This window comes from Rosa chinensis, chromosome 1, assembly GCF_002994745.2.
Source record: "Rosa chinensis cultivar Old Blush chromosome 1, RchiOBHm-V2, whole genome shotgun sequence".
In the NCBI taxonomy this organism is placed as follows: domain Eukaryota; kingdom Viridiplantae; phylum Streptophyta; class Magnoliopsida; order Rosales; family Rosaceae; genus Rosa; species Rosa chinensis.
In genome coordinates this window covers 64,463,706-64,479,226 of record NC_037088.1, presented here as the reverse complement: position 1 = coordinate 64,479,226, position 15,521 = coordinate 64,463,706, and the positions used below count along the sequence as shown (strand labels likewise).

Sequence of the window (15,521 nt, the reverse complement as noted above, 5' to 3'; positions counted from 1 at the left end):
AGGTGCAGTGATTAGTCTGGCAAAGCTGGGATACACTACATGAGGGTGCGTGTGTGGTTCTATTGACGTCTTCCCCCTCAAAAAAAAAAAAAGATGGATGGATCAGTTTTCAAATTACATATTTTGGGAAGGCTAAATGACTGCATATTTACATATTGTTGAACTCTCATAGTCTCATTTAATGAGTCACTGTTTGTGGTGTGCCACACGCATTAATACCGTAGAATTTTCCTTGTATGTTTGTCAATTGTTTTGGTAAATGTAGTCTCTTTTTAAAGTTTGATATCGTATTTGTAAAGAGATATTATGTTTTGTCGTTTCTTTTATGCTTGATGATTTGAACGGTATCTAATGACCACGAGTGCTTTGTATTCACACTTTCGTTGAGGTCAAGACGGTTGATATTATTTTCACATTACAGAATTTCGGGGAACCAAACAAAGCTAAATGACTAGACATACGTGGTCTTACCTAAAGCAATCAAAAAACACATTCTCAACTTATGAGAAAAGAGAAATGGATTTAAATTTGCTCACCACCAATACTTTGGTGGTGATACCACCACTCAATACAAAACTGTCATGTGTTATAAAACAGAATTATAGTTAATCATGTTGTTTTATTAAAAAATTATATTTTATTAATTTTATATGACGTGACAAGTGACAAGTTTTAACAGGGTGGTGAAGTGATGAGCAAATTTGTATCCAAAGAGAAATACAACCACATAACGGCACTGCAGCCACATAAGCAAACACATGATGAAAATGACCTCAAACAACTGCTGCTCTTTCATTGGCCGCAGAGCTCTAGATAAGTAATGCATGGAAACAAATAAACTGGTAAGAGTAGCAAAGCTGTAATTTCACAATTGGAACCAACAATATCAGAGTAACTGAAACAGTGCTACTGCTTGTAAACCACATTTACATGCATTATGTTCATAAACAACTGAAACCCGAAACCACATTCTTATAAACTTGACTCATAATTAGTTAGTTACACACTAAAACCCAGAACCCTTCACTCATCTCATCACTCTGGGTGAAATGTTCGCCTTCAATGGATTCCTCATGACCATGGTGAACTCTTGCTTCTCCGCGAAGTCAACATCCTCTCCCTCCACACCTCTCCACTCGAATTTCCACACCAAATTCGCCACAAAATACTCCAGATGAAGCACAGCCAACCCAAGACCAGGGCAAATCCTCCTCCCAACCCCAAACGGCATCATCTTAATCTCTCTACTCCCCGTTATATCAAAACCCTGATCTCCTCCCTCCTTACTCAAAAACCTCTCCGGCTTAAACTCCATAGGCTCCTCCCACACCTCCGGGTCCCAACCCATATCCGCCACCATGAAATTCACCGTCCCCTTCTTTGGTACCACATAACCATCCAAGACGACGTCGTTCGTGACGGAATGCGGCAGCACAAAGTGGCCGGGTGGGTGGCGCCTTAAACCCTCCAACACCACCGCCTTTAAATAAGGCATCTTCTGCAAGTCCTCCTCCTTCACCTCCTCCTCTGTTTCCTCCACAACTCCTTTAATCTCCGCACGCAGCCTCTCCTGGACAGATGGATACTTCACAATATTGGCCATGATCCACTGCAGCGCGGTGGAAGTAGTATCGGTTCCGGCATTGAGAAACTCCGAACAGAGGCTAATGATCTCGTCCTCCGTCAGCTTCCTCTTCTCGTCGGGAAGCTCGAGGTCCCAGAGAGTGTCGACGTAAGACAGTACATAGTCATCGCTCTTGTTGACATTGGCATCCTTGCGGGCTCGAATCAGAGGAAGCAGGACATCTTCTTGGGCTTTTCGGATTCGAAAGAACTCCTGCCAGCGATTCTTGAGGACTATTTTTGTCAATGAAGGCCAGAAATTGAGGATGTTGAACCGGCTGAAGCTGAGGAGGAGTCTCCGCTGGACTTCTTCGATTTTATTGATCTGGTTCTCGTCGAGTTTGTCTCCAAAACACATGAGAACCAGCAAGCAGAACATGGCGTACTGGAAATGGTCAACCACTTTGACTCCTCCCCCTCCGTTGGATTGGGATTCCGTTAGGCGGTTGGCGAGGATGTCGAGGACCCACTTGCGGGCCCCGGAATAGGATTTGACGCGGGAAGGGTGGAGGATTTCGGAGGTGAGGTTGCGGCGGAGGAGGCGCCACGTGGGGCCGTAGACAGCGGAGCTGATGTTGTGCTGGTTGCTGCTGATGATTTTGTTGGTGGCTAAAGCCGGGGGGCGGTCGGCGAAGACGGCGCCGTTTTGGATTAAGGCCTGGTGGGCCAGGGAGCGGTTGGAGATGAAGACGGCGGGGCGGGAGCCGATGCGGAGGGTGATGATTGGGCCGTAACGGGCCTGGAGGTTGCGGATGATGGGCTCGAGCTCCGAGAAGGATTTGCGGAGCCAGAGGAAGCTGCTGATTATGGGGACGGAGATGGGGCCCGGCGGGAGCTTGTTGGTGGTGAGGAGGAGGGAGAGGATGGGTTTGAGGAGGAGAGAGAGGAGGAGGGTGGTGAGGATGAGGAGCCAGGTTTCCATGGTGGTGGACTGCTGGTGATGACTGATGAGTGGTCTTCTCAATTTAGTAGAAAGGTAACAAAAACATGAGAGACGGGCCTGTCTATTTATAATAAGAGTGTCGTAAATGTTGGAGTGACTTTTGCGTTCGAGTGATGTATTTGGTGACGTGTAGTGATGTTGACTGGAAATGGTTGGCTTGATCCATTTTTCCTTGAGCAAGAAAGAATGGATTAGCGTCGTTAAACATTTGACTAAGGGTGCTTGATCCATAAAAATTAAAAACAATAGAAGATAATTTGTTCTCCAAGTATGAAGTTAATTGAATAGAAAACAGATGTTTCTTTGTTCAACTTGAGCTGAATGTAAGTTACGGAGAAAAGATATGTTTCTTGTTCAACTTGAGTTTATTAGACTATGGGAATGGATGTTATTATAGTTGAAACGTAGAAAATGACACCTGAAATTTTGTCCCAGATGCACAAAATTATAGTAAACATACATTATGAAATAATGAAACAATAAGAAGTCGTTAAGGAAGAAAGACACAAAAGCCTTGGAAACACAGTAAGAAGTACGTAAAAGAAGACAGGAGAATGCACTATCTAGGAACTAGAATCATGAGTGATGTATTTAACACAAAAAGTGCTGAATCTGCTGAAGCCAGTAGCGCATGGTTTATGTTCAAGTTTCCATTCTTAACTCTTCTGTTCCTGGGATATCTCAGACCTTCACAAATATGGATATAAATGGGACTATATTGAAGTCAGATAGAATTGTTCTCTACTTTGCTCCCTAATACAGGAAATTACAGCTAATTCAATTTCAAGCTTTGTCCATCGAAGGTGTTACAAATCGGGCTTCACCCACTAGGAAAAACTCACCTCGAGGCTGAAAAAGAGATAGACCTCGATGAGTTCCGTAAAGTTTTTCATACGTCAAACAAACACCCCTTAACTGATAGATGCTAGTTAGTGATCATCTACTACACCCATCCCCAGTCTAATTAAAAGGGTTTAGGCTCCAGGCTCCAACTAACCCCAAAACTTCCTATATTCTTTCTTAAAGTAAATAAAAGTGTGAATAGAGATATTCTCGTATCTTGTAATAATCCTCACATGCTGGACCTTCAATCACAATTTGCTGCGAACCAGCACCGCCACCCTACAAAACAGACATACTTACGCAAGTCAGGCTTTACATCCATTAAGGCATGCAATAAATGGCTGTTGTAGCTTGCGAAAGTCTAGTATATGGAATGCATGTTGCATCACCTTATGGCTTGCATCCCCAACCTTGCGTATTGTCACATATTCACCACATCGCAAAGCCCCACTGGCAAATTCAACCTGTCAATTAAGGTCATCGAACGACGATAGTTTTCAGAATACTATTTTCCAAGAATTTTATCTTAGAACTGGGCTTAAAAACCCTAGGTTGAGATCATTTGTTATGTTACTGAGTGAGGAAATGCCTGAGAATGGTACCTGGACACCGTTATCAGCAAGATATTGCTTGAAATCGGCCATTTTTAAGTCACCAACTAGGATTGGTTTGTGTGGTGGAGCTGGGGTTGAGCAGGGTAGTAAAGTCAGCATTTCGTCTTCTGTCTTCCCTACATCAGAATCGAACCAAGCTATTTCATTCTCTCCAAGCTGTATATTTACATCAAAATTGTTAGGAAGGATGAAATATAGACAACAAAATACATCCAAATCGTTAGGAAGGATAAGCTACAGACAACATAAGATAAATTTTGACACTTGAATGCTTACCTTCTTAAAGATTATGTTACTCATGAGCTTCTCGGACAGTTGTACCTGCATTACGACACCATGGGAAATGGAGAAAATTGTGATTTCTGAATCACAGATCAACAAAACAAAAAGAAATTCTGAGATTACCTTATAAGCACATAAATCAGATGTGACATCAATTGTTTCTTCAAGTTGAGGAGCATATACATGAGGGCAAACATGTTTCAAGCAGTGTTGCTTCAAATGTTCAGTGGCCTCAGCTGTTCCATGAACCAAAACCTTCAAGAAAAAAGGTGTATAGCATAACTATAAATTAATCTCATATCAAATAAGTAAAACCAAAATAACTGGAAAAAAAATTATTAAAAAGAGTTATAGATTGGGCTTAAGCCCACAGACCATGAGTACAATTCAAGAGATTTTTAGACAATAATTAAACAGCCATCTGATTATTTATAGCCCCTCATATTTCCAGTTAATCTACTTCCAGTACATAATACTTGACAATCGTAAGGGACAATCTGGTATTGTACCCCCCCAAATAAAAAAAAGGGGTCTACAATTATATTGTACACAGATCAGAGAAGAGTATTGGCTCAAACTTTCCCTCATGCATTGAATCTGTTAAAAGTTAAATTGCAATTATTGGTACAACCCAAGAAAGACAAGTAGATAAAACCACTTGAGGGTCTTCTTTTGGTCTAGAGAATTTGATCATGTCATAGCTCCACAGGGAAAAATAAAACGAAAAAGCTGAGTTTTAGCAGTACATAACATGGTAAAGGCCATCATCATGCACATATTTACATAAATATGATCATTGCTTGCTGAGGTGGAGGTATACGAGATGAACAAAAACTTCAAGACAATAAACATAATATATAGACAACCTGTAATTAATGATACGTACTTATAATTTCACTTTTTGGCAGGGTAATCAATGAAAGCTTGATTGGGTAATTAACTAATTATTAAAGCAGAAGACACAAAACAACCCAATCCATTCCAAATCAAGTTGGGTGAAAAACAAAGTAAAGCACAGAAAAGAATTATCATACAAGCTTTAGAGGAGCCATATGCGAAAGAATCGATTTAACAGATCTCGCATCAGAACGGCCCTCAAAGTCCATATATATCAGTGAACACTTCACTGGTACCTGCATTAGAGGGAAAAAAAAACACCAATATACAACTTAGTTCCAGAGAATATCAAGAATAGTAAATTATAAACTTATTTAACAGGCTTCAACTTACAGTCAATTCACTTGACACAACTTTTGAAGGCCTTGAGTCGAGTATTAAACTAGCAGAGGCTTCGTCAATTTTTCCATCCATATCACCTCCAACCTGAGATGGATGATGAGACTTAAATATAGCACACAGACATAAACTGCAGAGTGATACTTATAAATCTATGTTTCACAATCTGAGGAACATTTGGCATACAGAAGTATGGAAAAGTTTCTTTTGAAAAATCAAAATAACCAGAAGTTATGATGACTATTGACTAACATTTACTCAAAAGACTCATGAAGAAACCAGTTACAGGTGAAGTTTATAAGAGCTCACAAAAAAACTTCACTATGGTCATGTTAAGTGCCCTAAAAAATAGGCCAAGATGCAACTTTCCACACTATTGCTCTCCTTTCTCTCTCCATTGGTGCAGCACAGTTAGAAATGTGAAGATTGAGGAAGACGCCTATCTATTTCTCTACCTTCTTTTCCCCCACCCGCAATTTTTCTTCTGTCAGATGAAAAAGTAGCCAATAGGATCCACTCTACCTTGTGAACCACCCCCACCCCCACCCCCACCCCCACCACCCCATATAAAATATATAAACCCTCAAGAAATTGACAAATGGGCAACACAAAATATTCCTCATCCAAGTTTCAGTCTGAAGCTGAATAAATAAAATTTAGAAAATAATAATCAAATGTTGCACAAATCAATAATCAGATAGTTCGCAATAAAAACTCACAAGCATTGCTCCTTGGTTCATGTCTTCATCCTTGATAACATAATCATCCGGATTTATAACTTCACCAAAGTCATCCCACTCAGAATTATTTTCATAGAAGGGAAACATAGGGGCAACACTAGTAGAAGGAGGAGTAAATCCATCGATTAAAATGTCTCTGCATCCACCGCCACGTGGAACCACTGCTACAACATAGAATCAGAAAAGCTCATTATATACACCATACATGAAATGTAATCAGTGTAAATTAATTATGATCTTGGAAAAGAAAAATTAAATATCAATGTACAATTCCTATCATAGCATCAATCTTCAGTTCTTCACAGACAGAAAATCTAAATAAATTGTTGAAACGCGCTTTGATGAAAATGATCCTAGAGCACAATGGAAGAATACTTGGCTTCAAAGGTCAGCCAAATAATGAGTTCATTTGAAACAATTGCTAACTAGACAGTCAAGTATACCTCATATGGATAGATGACTGCAACAAAATATACAAGTATATAAGCTTTAACGAGGACGATTTCCAACGTCCACTACATTTGACAAACTAAGCAAACTTATCACCTCCACACTGGAACCAAAAAATTTTAGTGTATGAATAATCATCCACATAGTTCCAAGTATACAAGTAAAATGGTAAAAAGAAAGAGAAGGTTTCAGAAATTTAATCCTTAAATTATACACCATATATAATAATGCGGATGAAAAGATCTTCCAAGAAAAATTTCAGGTTACAAAGTAACAATAAGATAACTAATGATTTGGTGCTCTTATAGAATATTTCCAACTAAAGAAGGGTTTCTTGAATGCTTACAAATATCTTTTGAAAAGTTAGCAGATAATTATTATAAGTTTATGACTACTATGATTTTTAACATACCATCTGGCAAAGACTTTGCATTGCTAGTATCAATAACCAGTGGATCACTCATGCTGACATCAGCCCCATGAGAAGCTTTTAACTCCTCCTCTTTAATCAGACTAGCCTTTAGAGCTTCTTCCTTTTTAATTCTGTTCTGCTCTTCTTCATAAGCAATTAGCTCTTCTCCAACCAAAGGGATCCTCTTGGACATGGTAACCTTGACAGCTTTTGGAGGCGGGTCTGCCTGAAGCATACGAGCTAACGTGCCAAACTACATAAGCAGCTGAAGGTGTCAATATACATATAGATATTAAAGCAGAAAGATACATATAAAATAATAGTGCTAATCATATCATTAACCAAAAAAGGGAGATTGCCTCACAAGGATTTTACAGATTGTACCTGAGCTCGTTCTGTAAAAAGCACAAGATTCTTAGCATCAGTTGCCCATTCGACAAATATATCGTGAGAAAAACCCGCTTCCAAACTGGCCATGGATGCTAAAACAACCTGTATGGGAATGCACATGTCAACATCATTCAATCTGGTAGGCATCATAAGGAAATACTTCACAAAGTATATATGGTATACCTTTGGGCCTTCCGGAGCATTGTCAAGTTCGCTCTTGTTAACAAGAAGTTTCACACGCCTGCAGGCATTCGCATATATACATAGTAAGTGGGTGTTTATGGTTCAGCAACAGTGGTTTCTTATACTATATAAAACTAGGGATTCAAAATTTCAAACTGTCTGGGATACACATGTACTGTATATAAGACCACTTACTTCAAAATAAAAGCATTGTCTCGTGTTGTCTCAAAGGACTTTGCCATTGCATCACTCATCCACTCAAGGAAACTTTTGACATAATCAATTGTGCTAGAAGCAACATACGTTAGGAAATAGATGGGGAAGGGCAAACTTTCCTCGTTCCAACACTGCAATCATTGGGAAGAACCAATATCAGCAATTGGAATATTTGATAACTCAGGCTAAATAACTGTACTGTCAACAAGAACTAAACTGCCATTATCTTCTCCCTACTAACCGATTCCAATATTTGAAGAAGTTCCAAAACTCGCCCAGCAGTATCAACAGGTAGTAAAACATTTCCTTGAGATCGCAGAGTCTTCTTTATAGTCTCTGAAAAAAAAAAAAAAAAAGGGCTAAGAATAATAAAATGACATGCATTGAAACAGTATATAATCTTATGATTTGTAAGCATGTTTCACTGTTCATTACATGCATGTTTGAGGTTTCAGCGACAGGAAGAAGGGGAATAACAATGGCAGGACATTTGGCAAACTTAAAGAATATTCTAGACAACAATTTTCAAGACGAAAAAACACAATGTGCCTAAAATTCCTCGTGCGTTGGGAGCTCACAGTACCTGTAAATTCTCTGTCCTTCTGGCGTCTATAAGGCTGATTGTTCAAAGCATTATAGGCATCTGTTATTAGAACAGCAGGCCGCACAAACGATGACTGATTAATTCCATTCAAATGCCTGACAAAATTCACAGCAGGAAGCAGTTTAGTCCTCTTTATACATTCTCATCACTATATACACACTTATACGAAATTGAAGCGCGGCAGGTAGTCAAAGTAAGAGCAAACACTTACTTTTCTTTTCGATGGTTGAAGTCCACAGCATATATAACATCCTCTCCATCCTTTGTTATCTTCCACACAGTACCTCCCAATAGATGCCCAGCCACATGAGGCGAGATCACAATTCCCTCTCCTTTGCCTACAAAACCACACACATCAACACAAACACACACATTCCCTCCGAAACTTTCTATCCAAATCGCAACGAAACCATACCAGTAAGATGATGGTGCTGAGCATTGGTCAGCCTGGTGACATTTTGGAAAGCAGAATCAATATCATCCAGCGTAAACAAATCGAACTCCGAAACTTGCTGCAAACTCACACAAACAAAACCTCAGTCAGTACTTTCCACAAACACCTGGCGTTGTATACACACACAGAAAACACACAATTTTGAAACGAGAAACCCTACCTTGCGGGAGAGGTACTGATCGTACATAGTGAGAAGCCCTAGCCGGTAAACCGGCTCGGTGGAGAAGACCGGAGCGGCGAGGCCGAGGTGTTTCGCGGCGTAGGGAAGCGCGCCGAGGTGGAGTGTGTCGGGATGGGACAGTAGGACGGCGTCTACGGTGGAAGCGACTCTGCAAACACCGGAATTAGGTCAGTGAAAAAGTGTGGAGGAGAGAATAGGAAGGAGAATGGGAGAGATTGAAGAAGAAGAGAGAAGAACCTGGAGAGAGGTTGGAGGAGGGAGGGGTCGAAGTGGTCGTTCCAGCCACAGTCGATGAGGAAGTTGAAGCCGTCGATGGAGACCAAATAAGAGAGTGGATTCTCGTTGTAGACTCCGCACAGCGGCGTTACCTGAACCGAAGTTCCCATCGTCTCTCTCTCACTCTCTCTGTGTGTGCCTGCAAATTCTGAAGGAGGAGAAGAACGATGGGAAGACTGGAAGAGGGGTTTAGAGCTATCCGGCGTCGTTTAGGTGTTGTTACTTAAATGAGAGGAAAATTTACGATTTTACGGCCCTTGACTACAACTTCATCTTTTTACTGCTCTATTTTTACAAAAGTTTTAAATGTATGTTCTTCCTTTAAGTTTTTACTAGCAAAGCCCACACCCTATCTGTATACATAGATATGAAGAATCAGAAAGAATTCAGAGTACCGAAATGCTATGAAGTATAAAAAAGAATTCAGAGTACCGAAATGCACTTGCACCAATAAAAACAGACAACCGGATAATATCCAGTGCAGTTTTTAATTTATATTTTTGGTTGAAAGATTAACCACAAATATCAAATATTGAGATTGCACATTAAGTGCTTGATCACTTACACTGCCGGTGTAATGAAGAATTTTCATCCAATCAATTAGTCATTTAGTTTTCACATTCTAGTATCCAGTCATTGAGGACCATATATGTTTCTGATTCAGCTTCTGATAGAATATCAAGGTTATCGAGCTCTTGAAACGATTTTCTCATCTTTGATAATACACCTGCCTACTCAAACATAGCTGCATCAATTTTAGCAAGAAAAGAAAGTATGGTTTCTTATTTCAAAGAGGTATCTGTAAGGGTATGACAGTTCTCAGGGGCCGAACTTTTAAGGGAAATATTTGAAGCAAGTTCAGATACGAGTAAATAAACATTGATTGCTAATTTCTACTCAGGTTTTTCAAGGAGGATGAACTCTTCCCCAAGTCAATGTACAATTTTCAATTTCCTCTGCAAAGCAACTGAGGTTGTAAGACCAAATTGGCTCATACTTCTATCTGGTGAACTTTATCGTTGAAGCTTGGCAAAGGGCCATCCCATAATTCTGCTAGTTCCTTCCTAATCCAAGAAATGATGACAATTGGTCCTAGCGTTGAGGGCACCTACATTTATTGACCAAAATAGCACAAAAAGGTTAGAAGTGGTGGTCGATAGGTGCAATCCAATCTTCTGTGATATCAGATATAAAACAAAAAGGGCCAATGGAGAGAGTTTAAGTCACAAGTTAACCAAATGCTGTGAAAGCAAGCTACGTATAATTTTGTACCATATACTGAAAAACTGAAGATTATAAAATGAAACATCCATCAATCTCACAAGAGAGTAGGAGACAATACCAATAAACTTAAAAACAACCGAAAGGCTTACCAAATAGAGAAGAGCAGGTTGGGGTGACTGGGTCAAAACTCCAGCTGCTAAAGCTGTGACCAGTCCAAAGGCATATCCAGGAAGGGCATACCAAATATATTTGTGCCCCTTTGAGGAATGCATATCTAGCAAATTTACTGTGTCCCTGCTTTTTCGATAATCAAAACATAGGACTAATGCCAGAAGCATGGCAGGAATTGCCTGCAACAGTAGATGACCAAAATAAAGGTTAGAAATTGCTTGATTCTAGGATTGACATAAGTATGTAACTAGCAAGGATCAAAGAGGCAGAATATGCTACGCATGACAATAACGTCAGAATAATACAATAAGAACAAAATGAGTTGTCAATGTGGCTTGCAATTATGAAGTTCTAGTCTACTCTAAACTCTGAACCGATTGGTCACACTTGAATACAAAATGCACAAAAAAATAACATGAAGAACAGACAAATAAAGTAATTATCCATAACTTTGGATGACCTAATAAAATATATTCAATATAACTGTAACATATGAAATGTCACTAAATGGTATTTGTTTGCCGTCCTCTGAGGTTTGGGAATCACTAATGAGAAGCCAAAGACCCAAAGCATAATGCAATATATATTGTGCAACAATATAAGTTTACTACGGCATTGAAACTAAAAGTACCACCACATTGCACTGTCGTAGTGATCAAAGCAACACACCATCAATAGCTAGCAAACTTACAGTAGTAACATTAATGGAAAAGGATGGCATACCATGTCACCCAGACCGAGCATCATGAAGTCTCTGGTACTTCCTCCGGGAGTCACTCCACCAAATAAGTTCCTGGGGAAGACAATCTTCACGGGCAACTCCAACTTCTTTGTCACCATTTGCAGCCCAGGAAGACTCAAACTATTTGCCACCGTGTGAACGGGGTTTGAGGCTTGTTGTGTTGCTACCGATACCATGACATTCGCCCCAAAAAATCTCTCAGAGAAGAAGACCCAGAATATGTCGTATACGAATAGACAGACAAGAAGCATTGCACAAACCTTGATATTTGGAAGACGGACATGACTCACAAAGGCAATACATATAGAAATGCCCAACAAGTTGTTCAGTATCCAATGTCCAGTAACAAGCCAAGCAGCAACTGTACCAATGCATAAAACCAGTAACGATCCTTGGGTGCGTGTAAACGACTTCGAACAACACCTCGACACATAGGGGTCGGGCAAACCAAGCTGTGACTTCAAATAGGCTACTGAAGGAGATAGGCAGAAAAACAGGGAGGAGACGGATGCAATGGCTGTGAATACAGTCAGGAGTTGTGAAACAGAAGTGAAGAGGTAGAACATCAAAAGCAAGCTTAGGGAGCTCATTACAGGGATCATGAGTGCTTGTGACCTATCTAACGTAATCGATGCTTCTGAAAAGTCACGATTCCGCTCCATTTCTTTTCCATAATTTAGAGCACGAAATGCAGACCCAAAAGTAACACCTACTGCCGTTAAAATCAGAGAAACAGGTGCAGGCTCCAGCAAATACAAAAGATTCCATATAGACCCCATCACTTAATGAACAAGCAATCTATTCTACTCTACTCTTATCTCAAGACCTGACTTTCGCGCAGAAACTAACAAAATTTAAATACCAATCACAACATGTGCATCCAAAGCTGCAATGTCTCTCCCTCTAAACCATGAGCAGAGAAATCCATGCAACCTGCAAAACATTATGACAACAGAAACACATGTAAGAGCTCCAACCTTCTTTGTACAACATTCAACTAAAACCCAAACTATATCAAGGACACCATAATGTAACAATGGGATAAAGAAAAACATTTCAAAATTTCAAAATAGGAAACTTTCATCTCCTTCTGACAATCTAATCAATTCCTTTAGAACCCTAAACAAATCTCAAAAAAAGTTTCAAACTTTGACATTATCTATTCTCCTTTCCCCTAAATTTCTCATCTTCATGGCTCAAAATGTCAACTTTTCATTCCCTTTCATAACTTCCCCATAAAACCTAAACCGAAACACAATAGAAAACACTAACATCAACAAATTTACAAACCCAATCATCTGGGGCTGAAAAAAAAAAAGTGAACAAATTTGAACCCAATAGATAGAATTATAGGTAACTACATACAGATATAGCTAAAGATCTGATAAATTAGGGACATTCAAATGAGAAATTAGGGTTTGGAACACAGATTAGTTAGACGATGGTGTGAGGACTGACCTTGGACTTTGGGGAGTTTGAAAAACCTTGGCTTTCTGTGTTGAGCCTGTCTGGTTCAGTGTTTTGTATGAGCTCTCTATGCAATGGGGAAAAGTTCTTTGGTGATTTGCAATTTTGCCCCTGCACTTTGGCTCTTTCCTAAGTTATTACCTAGTTTAGTCAATTTGCCCTTTTTTTTCTTTGTTGTATATTTCTTTATTTGGTCTCTTTATGTACACTCACAACAATTTCATAATGAGATCTAGACATAATCAATTTTTTAACAAATGGTTGACAAAAGAGTGCTCTGATTCTGATACAATCAAATTGGAACCTTCCCATTCTTTTTGTATTGATCAACAGTATTCTTAGTTTCTAAACATTCTTTATATTACACATGACATATAATTTTTTTTTTTAGAGTAATAGTCAACCACTTTATTAATAATAAACATAAGAAAAATTACAACTTATTGATGCAGAAACTACATTAACATATAAAATAACAAGATTAATACTAGATGCAATAAAACATCGGAAATAAAACCTAATAAGGGATGTAATATTTAAGCATTTGATGAAGCACCGGACAAGATCCGGGCTATGTAAAACGGCACCAATAGTATGGTCGACCATACTTCCACGCAAAGATATACGCCGAATAGAGGGTAACCTTCTATCAAGATGACGGGCGGTAGTGTGACCGACATTGCCTACTCCACGCAAAAAAATACGCCAAATAGAGAGCAATCTTCTACCTAAGTAACCAAAGAAGCCATTCCAAAATGCAGAAAAATTTAGGGCCCATAAAAAGTCTCCCAGGTCCCAGATACGAACCCTAAAAGCAACGGGCTCAACCACCATTCGTAGGAACCCAAGTAGGCAGGCCCAACCCCAAACCTTGCTAGAGCAATCCAACAGAGCAGAGGCCCAGGCCCAACTTTAGGCACCCAACATCTCTCTTCGCACCCAGGCCATCCCTTACCTCGTGCCCGGCCGCTGCTCCACTGCCCTTCGTCGGAGAAGAGTCATCCCGACCCCATCATCTCCCCGACAGAGGTCCAATCCGACACCATCAGGTTGGCGCCAATAGCCATCACTTAGACTGGACTGACTTCCAAGCCTGATCGATGCGCAGACAATGCCTACAAACTGACACCCTGCCATCACTCGCCGGGAAAGTTCCTCCGACACAAAATCGGACTAATCGGCCCCATCTTTAAGTCGCGCCCGCCTTGGTCGCTCTGATCCTCCACTGCTCTCCACCGCCATCAACCCGCCTATACGTCGAATCGACAACCCACACATTGTCCAATTTGTCGCCTCAATCTGCGTACCGCCAGACACCTTGCCCTTCAGAAAAGGCTTTAGGCGTTCAGCCAAAGTTCTGATCTGGCCGATAGTAGACAGCTCTTTAAATCCTTGGCCAAAGCTCGATCGCAATCCACATATTCCGATCTCCTGACCACCAAACAGCCCCTGTCGCATGGCACCGCCAAACAACGAAGACAAATCATCTGATCCCAGTGATGGTATCGGAAACGAGCCCCATCGAGGATGAGGGACAATTCTTGAGAAGCCAGGCCAAAGGCAGCAAACTCCCAACCCTAGCAGAGAGGCTCTGCTAGTTTTCATTTGGCACTTGGTATAGTTAAACAAAACCAAAAATCAAAACAGTTGATCGCTATGATTAGTGATTTCTAATTACTTTACAATTGTTTTCAAAGCTTTTTAACAATTAGTTTATTCGTCATTTATTTTATTATTTACTCAAAACTTCTCTAAACTTTAGAAATTTATGTAAAAGATGTATGAATATAAAACATTACATCGTAAATCTACATCTATATTGTACGCTACAGATATCGTATATCATATTCAAATAAGTTGAATTTTTCAAAAACATGTTGAAGTATTTGGCGACACCGACCACATGTTCACACCACTCATAGATCGACCCTAGTTTTCATACAAATATTCACTTTTCAAATTATATGTTAACAATCAGTCCATGAAGTAGTAGCATTCCAGACTTGGGAATCTAGGATGAATGGACTTGGTGAGGTGGTAAAACAATTGTTTCTCATTTAGAAGGTCCCATTAAAGAGTGGGGAGGGGAGGGGTTAAAAAAATAGAATTAGTATTCTAGACCTAATTTTTTTTAGAAGAGTGACAATAATGTGGGGTTTGTTTGACTTGATTGACACATTGGGTCTAGTTTGGATCAACGACTTGGAGACCTAACTCAATACCATTGGTGGACAAGGCCGAAGCATCCACTTCAGAGTCATAAAAACAAAAAACGTAGTATTCTAGACCTAATTCATGACAATATGTGGGTTTGCTTGACTTAATTGACAAATTGGGCCTAGTTTCGACTATAGTTAAACTTCGAGACCTAACTCAATACCATTGAAGGATAAGACCGAAACCTCCTCGATCTTCAAAGTCTATGAAGCAATGGTCCACCAACTTAGATAAACAAGTATCTAATACATAC

At 39.9% G+C, this 15,521-nt stretch overlaps 3 protein-coding genes across 4 annotated transcripts; all 3 read right to left on the bottom strand.

The window, feature by feature from the left end:
- Positions 1-778: 778 nt before the first annotated feature.
- On the bottom strand, positions 779-2,613 carry LOC112178739 (cytochrome P450 89A2). Its single transcript, XM_024316981.2, has one exon. It carries the CDS (start codon positions 2,543-2,545, stop codon positions 1,028-1,030), a length of 1,518 nt encoding a protein of 505 aa, XP_024172749.1. The 5' UTR covers positions 2,546-2,613; the 3' UTR covers positions 779-1,027.
- Positions 2,614-3,128: 515 nt separating this feature from the next.
- On the bottom strand, positions 3,129-9,647 carry LOC112178599 (cleavage and polyadenylation specificity factor subunit 2). 2 transcript variants are annotated; one of them, XM_024316872.2, is made up of 18 exons: positions 9,409-9,647; positions 9,151-9,319; positions 8,952-9,048; positions 8,748-8,874; positions 8,516-8,631; positions 8,174-8,268; positions 7,912-8,063; positions 7,717-7,774; positions 7,528-7,635; positions 7,144-7,396; positions 6,261-6,442; positions 5,536-5,628; positions 5,340-5,438; positions 4,429-4,560; positions 4,300-4,344; positions 4,012-4,179; positions 3,799-3,873; positions 3,129-3,688 (listed from the first exon to the last, which is right to left on the bottom strand). In XM_024316872.2, the coding sequence occupies exons 1-18, from the start codon at positions 9,555-9,557 to the stop codon at positions 3,587-3,589; spliced, it is 2,220 nt and encodes a 739-aa protein (XP_024172640.1). In that variant the 5' UTR covers positions 9,558-9,647; the 3' UTR covers positions 3,129-3,586. The 2 variants fall into 2 exon arrangements, with proteins under 2 accessions (XP_024172640.1, XP_024172560.1); XM_024316792.1 differs by having other exon boundaries at positions 6,261-6,445; positions 9,409-9,557.
- A 554-nt stretch (positions 9,648-10,201) lies between these two features.
- LOC112178520 (signal peptide peptidase-like 1) lies at positions 10,202-13,161 on the bottom strand. Its single transcript, XM_024316691.2, has 4 exons — positions 13,043-13,161; positions 11,566-12,517; positions 10,821-11,021; positions 10,202-10,555 (listed from the first exon to the last, which is right to left on the bottom strand). Exons 2-4 carry the CDS (start codon positions 12,361-12,363, stop codon positions 10,439-10,441), a joined length of 1,116 nt encoding a protein of 371 aa, XP_024172459.1. The 5' UTR covers positions 12,364-12,517; positions 13,043-13,161; the 3' UTR covers positions 10,202-10,438.
- Between the last annotated feature and the right edge of the window lie 2,360 nt (positions 13,162-15,521).